Below are 12,540 nucleotides of genomic sequence, written 5' to 3' on the forward strand. Positions count from 1 at the left end.
TAAACGCTGCACTCCTTAAAATAACTTACGCATGCCTTTTCTAGTAAAAAGGCATACATACAAAATATTGACGTGTTGTTATGGTGCCTCAGATATGCGCAATATTGTTTTTAATTGACAATCACACAAGTATGAACGCTGAACCTTGAGCAATATTGGTGGGCGCTGCGGATGCGTTTGACCCTTTGGGGTATCGTTTCGTGCCATTTAAGGTAGCGTTATGGGCGGACAAATAGATAAATGTATAGACAGACATACCAAAATTGTTGCGTCTAAGGTCCCCAAGAAAGACTATCGTGTTTAAAAGTAAAATAATTAGGGCATCTTCACACTAGTACTGCCAAGCCTGAAGGTGAAGCAGAGCTGGGTGGCCTTCCTTGCTTTTATTTCTTTATTTCTTCGTTCCTCTTTATCTTTGTCTACTCTATCTATCTTCATCGTCGCTTCTTTTTACATAATTCTTTTTCTGACCACCTGGTTCTTTCTGCTTCTCGCTCTTTCTAAGTGTTTTCCCTCTATTTCTTGCTTGCTCTTTTTTCTAATTTTCTCTATCTCTCTGTTTATTTTCTTCAATCTCATTTTTGTTTCTCTATATTATTCTATTTACTCACTGCTACGTTTATTTTTTATTTTGCTTTTCCTGACTTTTTTTTTCTTTTTTTCTGTCTACTTCTTTCTGCATTTCTATAGGAGGGTTGCATGGGAGTGGGGCCCACGAGTTAGTGCCAGCGATTCCGTCTTGCTAACTTCCACATAGGCGCTAACTTCATTCTACCTGTACACACTGCAGCGTCGCGCACACTGTCACGCCCAGAGCTGCTCATCTCGGCTCGCGTTTCAACAGACCGCGTGAAGTGCACGACCAGAGAACACCTGTGCCACCACGAACCACAGAGTACAGGGGGGTTGCTTGTGACGTTATCCACTTTCGTCAGGTGCCCCGAGCGGTTCACTCTCGTAACTCTATGTTTATCTCACTCTGAACGCATTCCCTTTTTCATCCGAGTTCTGGCATCTCATTGTAGAAACGCTTGCGCATTTGTTCAGAAATTCAAGCTGAAAACTAACCAGTAGATCTAGAGAGCACGTGCCGGCCGAGTCATGGAGCTCATGGGGATTGCTGCTTTTACACGACCGACGAAGTTTCTCCTGGAGAAGAAATTTGTTTTCGTTTTTACACCGTGGTAGGGCTCGCATGCTTATTCTTGTCGTGCATGCCCTGCCACGATTATTGTTCGTCGCACAACTAATACTTTACTACACAACTTCACTGTTGATATAGAGCAGAGAAAACTTGAACGAAAGAAAAGCAAAGCAGTTGGCTGGAGCTTAGGCGAGTTCTGTAAACTTTGGACTATCGCAATATTTAGCACATGCAGTATTATTTACTGCAGCGTCTAAGGGTGCCGCTTTCATTGAGCGTTGATTGAACTATTCGTGTAGATATGTCTGGCCTTGTCAATGAAAAAAAAAAAGTCATGTGTGCATCATTTGAAGTCAATCAAGCAAAGAACATTCTGATTGCCGTGCTTATATGTAATATTATGTTTGTTTTTTTTCGCACTATGAGTGGCCCTACGTTCATCTTAGGCTGTAAACTGAAGCTTTCATTGACCCGTTAATCTCGGAACGCAATTGCAAATATATTCTATTCTGTTTTTAATTGACAGTTTGGGTTGTGATAAGGTTTATGCTCTTGATATTTAGCCGCTCAGAGGTAACTCGACAATGTGGAAGGCAAACACGTTAATGGGGACATCTCTGCGCAGACATGTTATGGAGATGGGTTCTTCAAAGCCTTGGCCAGAAGTTCTGGCAATTTTAACCAGAGGGAAGACAAGAGAGCTGGATGCCGGGCCGCTTCTGGAATATTTCATGCCGCTCTACAGGTGGCTCAAAGCACGCAACAGACGTGAGCACGTTGGCTGGAGCAGCTGGAACGTTCAAGCGTGCCCGGGAATAACTACCTGCCCAAGAACAAATTGGTATGACTACTACCATCCGTGGGCAGCCGGAAAGTAAACCGATTACTTGTACCCACATTGGTTTTTGTAGTAAATAAAAACTGAGTGCTCTGGAACCATTAGTGTCATCCTGCTTTAATCACACTTTTACACGAACCGAGTGTGTCATCGGACACACTAGACCTTGCATATCTGCCCGTATTATAAAAAAATAACGCCTGCCTTATTCTAAGGATTTCATTGTCATCGCTTGTATCATGGCAAACTGTTCGTTATAAATAAACTTCCAAATATTTATTTATGAATTTTTTTGTTCACTACTCAAGACCTTACACTGGTGCAAACTGGGGGAGGGCAATGCAAAAAAGAAACCCACCGAATAAACATTGCTAATATAGCTTGAAGGAATAGTAATGGTGTGTAAGGCAACACAGAATTGTTGTAGTCTGTTGTAGTGTGAAGAAAAAAAAGAATATTCGAATAAATCGATCCGCGTAAAGTATGGTGTCATTGAACTAGAATTATGGCGGCGAATATGTCTTGGTGAAGAATATTTAACTTTATAGACACGTCTTTCGTTTCTTTTTAATGAAAAATAGCAATAATAAAGCCGTTTTCTTATTTTTATGTCGAAATGAATACGAAACATAATTAAAATCAACGTCATCAGTCCCACATAAAAGAAACAGATAAGTTCACCCAATATATGAACCGTTTCACTAGCTGCATATCACAGCACCGATTGTTTAAATGTTATCGTAACTCCAAATAGATATAGACAATACTACTGTATTTTGTCGCTCGGCACAGTTGCAAACCGTATTTTGAAGTAAAGTTTTTAACCTGTTTTTTTAATGAATAGGAAACACGGGTGGTACTTTTCAGCACCCTTTTGACATTTGGCCACCAACGTTTTAAAGCTTAACTTTGCCGTTTCCTCATTACGCGTGATATAATTAAACATTCATTCTTTCCCCTCATGACACACTGAGCGATGCTCCCAACTAGGGCAGCAGAAATCGCGTTTTTTTTTTTGTGCCCTCAACTTCTCCTCCTCATCATCCTCTTCGTTTCTATTGTGACGTCATAGCTGCCTATCCACGACGCATTTCTCCTTAGACGCGTTTATGATGTTTACACCTTTTCTTCAATGTTCAACTACGTACATCTTGGCAAGTTTATAAGACCTGTTCTCTGGATTTCACGTAATGTGGTCTTTTCTATGTGATGACGCATGTATCTTTCACTGATAAGGGCAGAGATTTGTGCTGTATTATGAAATTCGCTGTGTTAATTAGGAGAAAGCCTTCTATGAGACATCAGAAGGTATGTATGAAAAACAGATTTTATCACTTAGTGCAATAGGGAGAGAAGACTCCTCATCAAATATGAGCGCCGATCGAGTACCTCTGAAGAATTGTTTCCGCATTGCGAGGAAGAGCCTGGCTACTTGAAATGAACAAAAAATACTTATGTCTGGCGAGTGAACCTCGTAGTGACTGTAAAGCCTGTGAGGTATCTTACAACTTCGACAAAATACAGCTCTGATAGATTTTTTATGGTGGTACCTTGTCATCAACTTTCAAATAAAACTGAAACGCAACCGCTAGCAAATACTGAACCGCGGATACCAGAATATGTGACTAAAAAGTGAAACGTTACTACGGTACTAGCTCTATATGACTAAATGTCAGCGAACATCAGTGTTGTGCAGCGAAGCTGGCTGGGCAAGCAGGCGGATCATGATGGTAAGAACAACGCGAATATAAACCATGGGACGAATACGAGAGACACGGGACGTAAGTGCTGACTAAGAACTGTTTATTGCCTGCGTTTACCATATATAAATATACGTGAGCCATCGGTAAGAAAAAGGAAAGAATAAAGTAGGCGATTATTCATAAAGCATCTCAACCTTCTGTCGATTGCCAGCGAGATAGCAGGTCGAGCTCAATGATTGATAATGCCAGAGATGTCACACTCACACGCGTGTTCCCCACAAGTGAAATGTTCATATCCTTAGCAATTTCTGCGAACTGCTTGTTTCTGTGATGACTGATAACTTCGTTCCGTTCAAGGAATGGCTTGTATGTCCCGGATCAACTTTGTGCGATGATGCAGTTCGAAATTGTCGACAGTGCAGTGAAAGGTGGAAGGACTCATGTATGTTCATGTATGGCAAAATCAAGAAAACAAGTTTTATAGATACGCAATACATGCGCATGGTATTTTTATGCAAATCTATTGATAAGAAGTATCACTACCAGGCAATACAAACGTCTGTTACAAACGTCTGTTCTGCGGCTCACACATGATGACCCCACCCATGGCCATATAGGTACCGCACAAACACTTAGTCGCACGAAAGAGCGGTTCTATTGGCCGAAAATTAGCAAGACAATCGAGAACTACGTGGCCAGCTGTACGCAGTGTCAGAGCCACAAGCGGCCCTCCTCGGGTCCAGTTGGTCACCTGCAAGCTGTAAAGCCTCTCGATTCCCCTTTTGAAATGGTCGGCATTGATCTGATGGGATCATTTCCACGCTCCTCAAAAGGTAACCGGTAGATAATTGTATGCGCCGACTACCTGACGCGGTACTGCGAGACGGCTGCCTTATGCGCCGCCACGGCAGTCCAGGTTTCGGAGTTCCTGTTGAATTCAGTCATCCTCCGACACGGACCTCCTCGCGTGATAATAAGTGACCGTGGACGACAATTTACCGCTGATATTGTCGAATCATTGCTTCATTTGTGTGGTTCCAAGTTCCGACACTCAACTGCGTATCATCCACAAACTAACGGCCTCACCGAGCGCACAAACCGAACGTTGATCAACATGTTGTCATTGTACGTCACCTCCGACCACAAAAAATGGGATGAAGTTTTACCATTCGTCACGTACGCCTTCAACACGTCGAAACACGAAACGACCGGCTACAGCCCTTTCTACCTGCTCTACACTCGCTCATCTCGACATACGCCGGACACTATCTTTCTTTTTGTCGTCCATGACGATTTGACAATTGCGGAAACTTTGTGTCGTGCAGAAGAGACACGTCGACTTGCCTGCCTACGTACACTGGCAGCGCAAGAGTCCTCCAAAACTCGCTACGACAGTCAACCCAGGCATGTAACCAATGCCCCCGGTGATCTAGTGTGGGTGTGGACTTCAATACGCAGACGTGGCTTGAGCCAAAAGCTACTGGCACACTTCGCCGGTCCTTTCGTGATACTTCATCGTCTCAGCGAGGTCAACTATGAAATTGCACGTGTCACCACTAGTGTCCGACGTTCATGCAAGACAGAGGTGACGCATATTGCCCGCCTGAAGCCGTTTAGACGAAGGATGCAAGAATGACTCGCCCAGCGCGCTTCGTCTCAGACCGAAGGAATGATAAGAAGTATCACTATCAGGAAATACAAGGGAAGCGCGGGTAGAGATTGAAGACGACGTTGCCTCCACTGCGATCCCTCTGAGTGGGTACGAGCCATGGCGGTGGAGATCATCATCATTATACGGTGATCGCGGGCTCAGGGCCCAATAAAAACCCCCATTAATTTACCTTGCCTTGTGTAACACTATGAAACGAGAGCATTGAGAGACGTTTCCCACGTAACGCCAGGACCCCAGTCAACAAACTCAATTACGTAATGATGATCATCGTGGATTGATGGCGAACCTTGCTTTTCAAGCAATTACTTCTTCACCCGTAGATCCATCCCGGCTGCGGAAGCTGCATTTTGAATGGAGGCGGAAATGTTGATACCCATGTGCTTAAATTAGGTGCACGTTAAAGAGCCCCAGGTGGCCGGAATTTTCAGCCCTTAACTACGGCGCCTTTTATAATTATATGGGGGTTTAGGGACGGTGGTTTAACCAGTGATAATGATATTATTCATCCGTAGATCAGCGTAGCGTAAATTGTCTTGTCTAAAGCTTTGTGGTACATTAAAAAGCACAGTTACACATCAGTGGCGTAGCCAGAGCAGGGAGCTGCTTCACCAGCCCACTAAAATTTTTAGTGCTTTCTCTCACCACAGACCAACAGTGTGGCCCGGAAGGGGGGGAGGGTACGAATTTATTGCGCTCCAGCCATACCCCTCCCCTTCCCACGTTTAAATTTTTTTCATGCTCTAATACACCGCCGTCTGAAATAACCACCTCCACTGTGAAAACCACCTCCGATTACGACCTAAATATATTTTTCGGGCCCGACAAGCCAATAAGGTTTGAAAAGTTCTGAAAGGTGAAATAAACCTTTTTTGCAAAGTTTATTTTTATCGTGCAGTTTGTGAAACACAGTGTATGTCATGAAAGCCCACCTTCTCGATCCATCAACATGCGGATTAGCCGGTGCCGTGCGTTCTCCGTTGACCAGAGCAGCAGCTTGGGCATGAAAAGAAAATTAGGGGACCTTAAAGCTTCACCTTTAGGACTTGAAAGCCATTTTCATATCCTGTTTCTAGTGCGTACTTGCAACAGATAGTGCATGAAACCTTTTTGAACTTGCTATTCACCGACAACGTGACCTAAGAAAATAGGCGCAGTATATATATATATATAGCGTGTGTGCCTATTTTAGTAGGTCACCGGCTTTAGACCATGAAGTCATTATGATAATGACATGTTTTGACGCCCGACAGCAATGGGCGCTTGTACGATGCATTATTATTGCAAAATTTTTGATGTATTGTGAAGCATTTATAGAATACGCATGTGTTTGTAAAGTGTGCGTTAATTAATTACACTCCATTTCGAAACAGTTGCTTGGCCGTGTGGTACAACATCCGCTTTCCAAGCAGAGAAACCAGGTTTGGTGCCCCTTCTAACACAGCGGCTTTATATTAATCATTTTGTTTGCATCGTTCTCTAATTTTAGGTCACACATATGATGATAATTTTTCGCTCTTAAACAATGACGCCGACACCGGAACTTCGGCGAAACGAGCTGCTTGACGCTATCGCATTAATAAATATTCTCATACCCACAGGAATCCAACCCCAACATTCTTCATTCGCGTTCCATTCGCACTCAGGTATTGTTATGCCAGCGAGTCCTCGTCAAACGTCCGTGCCTCGGAAAAAGGCAATCTGGGTCAAGGCCAGCCCGCAGTCGGCCTGGCGCGATCAACTCGACGGAGTGAACACGCGCGGCGCCTCCCTGGCCCACGTGCATTGAGTCAGCGGCGCGCGTGATAGCGAGCCGGCGTCCGCGTGTCTGGTGGTCTGACGCATGGCGCGGCGACCCCCATTGGCGGAATCTGCCCTGACGACCAGCGGCGCTTCTGATTGGACATTTTGGTTGGACCCGGTGTAAATAAAAGAAGCCCTGCGGCGCGTCGCGATCGGAGGTCCTACGAGAGAGGAGTCCCCGTGTCGGAGTGCCGACATGTGTGTGAGTCAGCGGTCTTAGGCGAAAGGCTGACCTATGTGTTAGAGGGGAGAGCTCGGCTCTTCGAGTCTCTGTCGGCCCCAGTGCCGAAATTGTAACGCCTCTGTAAATATGCTGTACATAAACCTTGTTTAACTCACCGTCGTCTCGTCCGCTCGTCTTATCAGCTCTGCGCAGAAGCAGTCGCGAGCTGATAAACATACGCTACCAAACGGCTGGTGACCTTCCCGGCGGAGTTGAAAGCAGTGGCGCCTCCGGGACCGTGTTGGCGTCGCCGTCTTTCGCAACAGTGGTGGCTTCGGCGGGATCGGTCCGTCTTTCGCAACAGTGGTTGGCAGCTGCGGGATCGGCCGGCGTCAGCGACATCGATGCGGTGAGTGCCTGATGTTTTCCCCTCAGTTCACCAGACTACTCTAGCTCAGGTTGTAGTAGTTTAGAGAAGGGCTGTGTGAAGCATTGAAGTGGGCTTTGATCGTTTCAAGCCAAGTCGAAGCGCTTTGAAACCAAAGTTAATGCGGAGGGGGTAAACACGGGAGTGTGAAAAATTGCTTGCGCGTCTTGCTAGTAGGCTTATAGTGGGTACGGCAAGTAGATTCTTAACAGGGGCAAACAGCAAGAGGCTAGTGTGAACGATGGAGAACCTTAAAGTGAAGGAACTCATCGAAATTTGTGAGGAACTCGGCATTACTTTGGGCCGTGCGAGACGAAAGCAAGCGATCCTTGAGATCATGAAGGATGAGGGAGTGTCGGCTGAGGAAGTCGATGAGGCCTGGGTGGATATCAAAGCGCGAGCGCGAGGAGGCCGAGAGACAAGAGCGCCTAGAGTTGAAACGACTAGAATTGGCAATCCTACAGTGTTCGCAGGCACCTAGCCTAGCTTCTCCGACGATTCAGGTCAGCGGTTTTAGAATTCGGGACCAACTGCCACCGTTCGTAGTAGGCGAGGACATGGCGAAGTATCTCGTCAAGTTTGAACACGTCTGTGAGCGAAACGCTTTGGAGCGGTCTCTTTGGGCGCAGAACCTGTTAGCTCTTCTTCCCGGCGAAGTGTCCGACGCATTAACTTGCTTGTCTAGGGAAGCGTTTGAGAGCTATGACGAGGTTAAGGAAGTGCTCTTGAGACGTTATAAGTTGTCACCCGAGGCTTTCAGGCAAAGGTTCCGGTATGCTGAAAAGGGGAATGAGTCACACGTTGACTTCGCGGTTCGTCTTAAAGCCGATTTAATTGAATGGCTCAAGGGCGAAGGTGTTTATGACGACCGCGATAAAGTGGTGGAATGCGTTGCATTGGAGCAATTCTACCACTGCATCGAGGATAATGTCAGGCTTTGGCTGCAGGACAGACTTGGTGAAGTACAGCTAAACAAGGCAGCAGAGTTAGCTGAGGAGTATTATACTCGCCGAAAGTTGCATAGCAGAGCAGTGCGCGTTGAAAAGGATGAAAGGAAAAAGGGCTTTTCAAGGAAACCTGATCAACGGAAACCCGTTCCGCACCGTAATTTCAAAAAGGACCCGTCTCTTACGAAGGACAGTGTAGGGAAAGGGCAAACAGAAGCGGAGAAATCGAGTGAGGTTTCTACCACACAGGCATTCGAATCGGAAAACAAACGGAAGCCGCTAATCTGCTACAACTGCAAAAAGGAAGGACACATCGCGAGAAACTGTCAGGAAAAGTTTGCCTTCGCAACGATCCGAGAATCAGAAAAAAACATGCGGTTGTTGGAGCCGTATCTCCAAGAAATTAGGGTCAATGAGAAAACGTGCCGAGCACTTAGAGACTCAGCGGCAACCATGGACGTTGTCCATCCTTCATTGGTGTCTCCGGATGACTTCACAGGAGAATGCGCGTGGATCAGGCAGGTCGCCGAGGAGCAGAGTGTTCGCTTACCAATCGCCACGGTTGTCATTAAAGGCCCGTTCGGTGAGCTTCGCACCGAAGCGGCTGTGTCTGCCGCGCTAAATGATCGTTTTCGATATCTTTTCTCCAACAACTCAGAGCAGCTTCTCAAAGAGCAGGGCAAATCGTTCTTCCCCAACTTAGCGTGCATGGCTCTCACGCGATCGCAAGCGCGAAATCTTTCGCAGGAGCTTGATCTGGTTCAATGCGGTGAACGCTCGGGTGACCTTGTCGGCGGGTCGACGGAACCCCAGAAAGGAAAGTTTCCGCATGAGTCATGTGAGCAGTCACGCGAGCGGCCCGTCGCGGAAGCGGCCGGCACGGTATGCGTTGGGGGAGACGACATGGCGCCATTGAATCAGAGCGAGGGGGCTGCAACGCTCTCGCCTGTAGCGGAAAGTAGGAGCGAGCTGCCGAGAGTTGATCGAGAGACGCTCATTCGAGAGCAGCGTGAGGATCTCTCGATTGAAGCGCTAGTGGAAAGCCAGGTTGAAACGCTAGTGGAAAGCCAGATTGAAGCGCTAGTGGAAAGCCAAATTGAAGCGCTAGTGGAAAGCCAAATTGAAGCGCTAGTGGAAAGCCAGAAAAACGCGGCAAAAGTGCTGTCGAAGGAGCACTACGAGAAATCGGGGAAGAAGCGCGCTTTTGAATTTGATAATCAGGTAATGCGGCTGCAGCCGTCCAAAAGGAACAAGCTTGATGTTGATTGGGAAGGGCCCGCCAAAGTAGTATCGAAGCCTTGCGATACAAATTATGAAGTGAAATTAGGAAGGCGGCCGGACAAAATTTACAACTTGAAAGCAGTCGTAAATTTACTTTTAAGTGCTTCAGAGGAAGAGGAAGCCGAGATTTTGAGTTCTAGTGAGGTAATTGAAGGGGGATCGAAAGTAATCCGGGAGCAGATAAACCTAGAGCCTAGCTTCAGTGAAGAAGGACCTGAGAAAGAGGACCTGAGAAAGATTGGTTCCGAGTTTGAAGACGTGTTTTCGGACCGCCCCGGAAACATGACGGTGATCGAACACGATATCGAGCTAAGCGGTGAGGAGTCAATCAGTAGCAAGTCGTATCGTTGTTCCCCTGTGCAACGTCGAAAGTGTGAGCCGCTCTTGGTGCCGCATAGGTATCGCCGCCTAAAAGTGGCCGGTTACTGAAGTGGAGCATGTTGCTCCACAGCGCAACTTTGACGTTCGCTAAAAAAAAAAAATAAAGGAAAGGTAAACGCTAATGCAGGTGCATTGAGCAGTGCGTTCCAGCTAGTAACTTCTCAACCTTTCGGTTTCTGGCTGGCGATTCGGGGCGAAAATTTTGACCTCATCACGACCTGGGCTGAGCGCTCTCGTTTAGAGTGATCTCAAGGGGCCAACTTTGTGGTATTCTAATTCGTTACGTTGTTGTACGTGGGAAAAAAAATTGAGTTGTCATTTTAAGAGTCTTGTGTCCCACATGTGCCTCTTGGTGTAGAGGGAACAAAATTCCAATAGACACGTAGATAGGTATATGTTGTACTATACTTTGTCTGTTGTTCTGTCGGGTGACCGAGGGCCCTTGCTTGTGTCGTGTGTTGTCTGTTGTCGAACCGTTCTTAGCAAGTTGCAGAATCATCGACAAGTGCTGAAACCGAAGATGGTCAGAAGAGACGAGTGAAGCTGGTCAGCAAGTTGTGGCGACAAGCCAGTGGAGCTGGGATCCGTCGTCAAAAATGGGATGTGTTCCCGGAACAGTTTGGAGCTGTAGTCTCCCCATGGCCCTGGAGGCGAACCTGGAGGGACCTGGCGAACGAGCGCACCTGACATCTGAGCCCCGTGGAAGCAGCTCGTCTTTCCGGTGCATTGTCTGGCGGCGGGGGTGCTGTTATGCCAGCGAGTCCTCGTCAAACGTCCGTGCCTCGGAAAAAGGCAATCTGGGTCAAGGCCAGCCCGCAGTCGGCCTGGCGCGATCACCTCGACGGAGTGAACACGCGCGGCGCCTCCCTGGCACACGTGCATTGAGTCAGCGGCGCGCGTGATAGCGAGCCGGCGTCCGCGTGTCTGGTGGTCTGACGCATGGCGCGGCGACCCCCATTGGCGGAATCTGCCCTGACGACCAGCGGCGCTTCTGATTGGACATTTTGGTTGGACCCGGTGTAAATAAAAGAAGCCCTGCGGCGCGTCGCGATCGGAGGTCCTACGAGAGAGGAGTCCCCGTGTCGGAGTGCCGACATGTGTGTGAGTCAGCGGTCTTAGGCGAAAGGCTGACCTATGTGTTAGAGGGGAGAGCTCGGCTCTTCGAGTCTCTGTCGGCCCCAGTGCCGAAATTGTAACGCCTCTGTAAATATGCTGTACATAAATCTTGTTTAACTCACCGTCGTCTCGTCCGCTCGTCTTATCAGCTCTGCGCAGAAGCAGTCGCGAGCTGATAAACATACGCTACCAAACGGCTGGTGACCTTCCCGGCGGAGTTGAAAGCAGTGGCGCCTCCGGGACTGTGTTGGCGTCGCCGTCTTTCGCAACAGTGGTGGCTTCGGCGGGATCGGTCCGTCTTTCGCAACAGTATGCTCGACCAAAGGGTCACACTAATCCCCGTATTCACAAACGCTCCTCTACTCGACTTTCACCCTTCACTTCACAGAGTTGTGCACTGTGCCACAGCTCGGCTGAAAATGACGCTGCGCTACCAGAGAATCGAAGCAGATTATCGCTGATATGCAGTGACTTGTTGTGCCTAGAGATGGCGCTCCCATCGGCTTTCATCAACGGTTTTCATCATCATCATCGGCTTTCATCAATGAAGCGACCTACCGAGAGAACAGTAGAGAACCGGCAAACAGAACAGTGGAGAAGGAAAACCAAGCAAGTTTGGAAAAAACAGGTTTAGCCGGTTCAACTGTCGCAAGGCCCAGCTTCAGCGAGATAGTGGTGGGGCAGGGAGGGAACAAAGTAGCCGGCGTCACAGGTGCAAGTAGCCCCCAGGTGCAGAACGCTCCAGCTGAAAAGTCACAGCATGTGATAATCGCCGGGGACTCGAATTTAAATCGATGCAGAGAAGCCATCAAAGCGAGGGTAAGAGGTGACAAGAGAGTTGCACTAGGGGCGTTCCCAGGACGCAAGCTGGAAGTAGTCATAAGGCAAGCGAGCACAAAGCTCAAAACGACAGCTGATAGACGAAACCTCGTGATAATTTCAGGCGGCTTAAACGATGTCCTAAATGAAGATGCAGCAGGACTAGCAGCCACACTGGCGAAAGGCGTCGATGACACGCGCGCCACTTCTTCTAAGGTACAGGTAGTGATATTCACGATACCGATGGTA

General features: G+C 47.6%; 1 protein-coding gene across 1 annotated transcript in view; it reads left to right on the top strand.

Annotated features, from left to right (window-relative positions):
* LOC119179835 (angiotensin-converting enzyme) overlaps nucleotides 1–2,080 on the top strand; it is a 61,459-nt gene extending 59,379 nt beyond the window's left edge. Inside the window, exon 14 of the mRNA XM_037430951.2 lies at nucleotides 1,770–2,080. Within this exon, the coding sequence (XP_037286848.2) occupies nucleotides 1,770–2,022 (253 nt within the window). The 3' untranslated portion in view covers nucleotides 2,023–2,080. The remainder of the gene's footprint in view (nucleotides 1–1,769) is intronic.
* Nucleotides 2,081–12,540: the final 10,460 nt, after the last annotated feature.

This window comes from Rhipicephalus microplus, chromosome 7, assembly GCF_043290135.1.
Source record: "Rhipicephalus microplus isolate Deutch F79 chromosome 7, USDA_Rmic, whole genome shotgun sequence".
Taxonomy (NCBI): domain Eukaryota; kingdom Metazoa; phylum Arthropoda; class Arachnida; order Ixodida; family Ixodidae; genus Rhipicephalus; species Rhipicephalus microplus.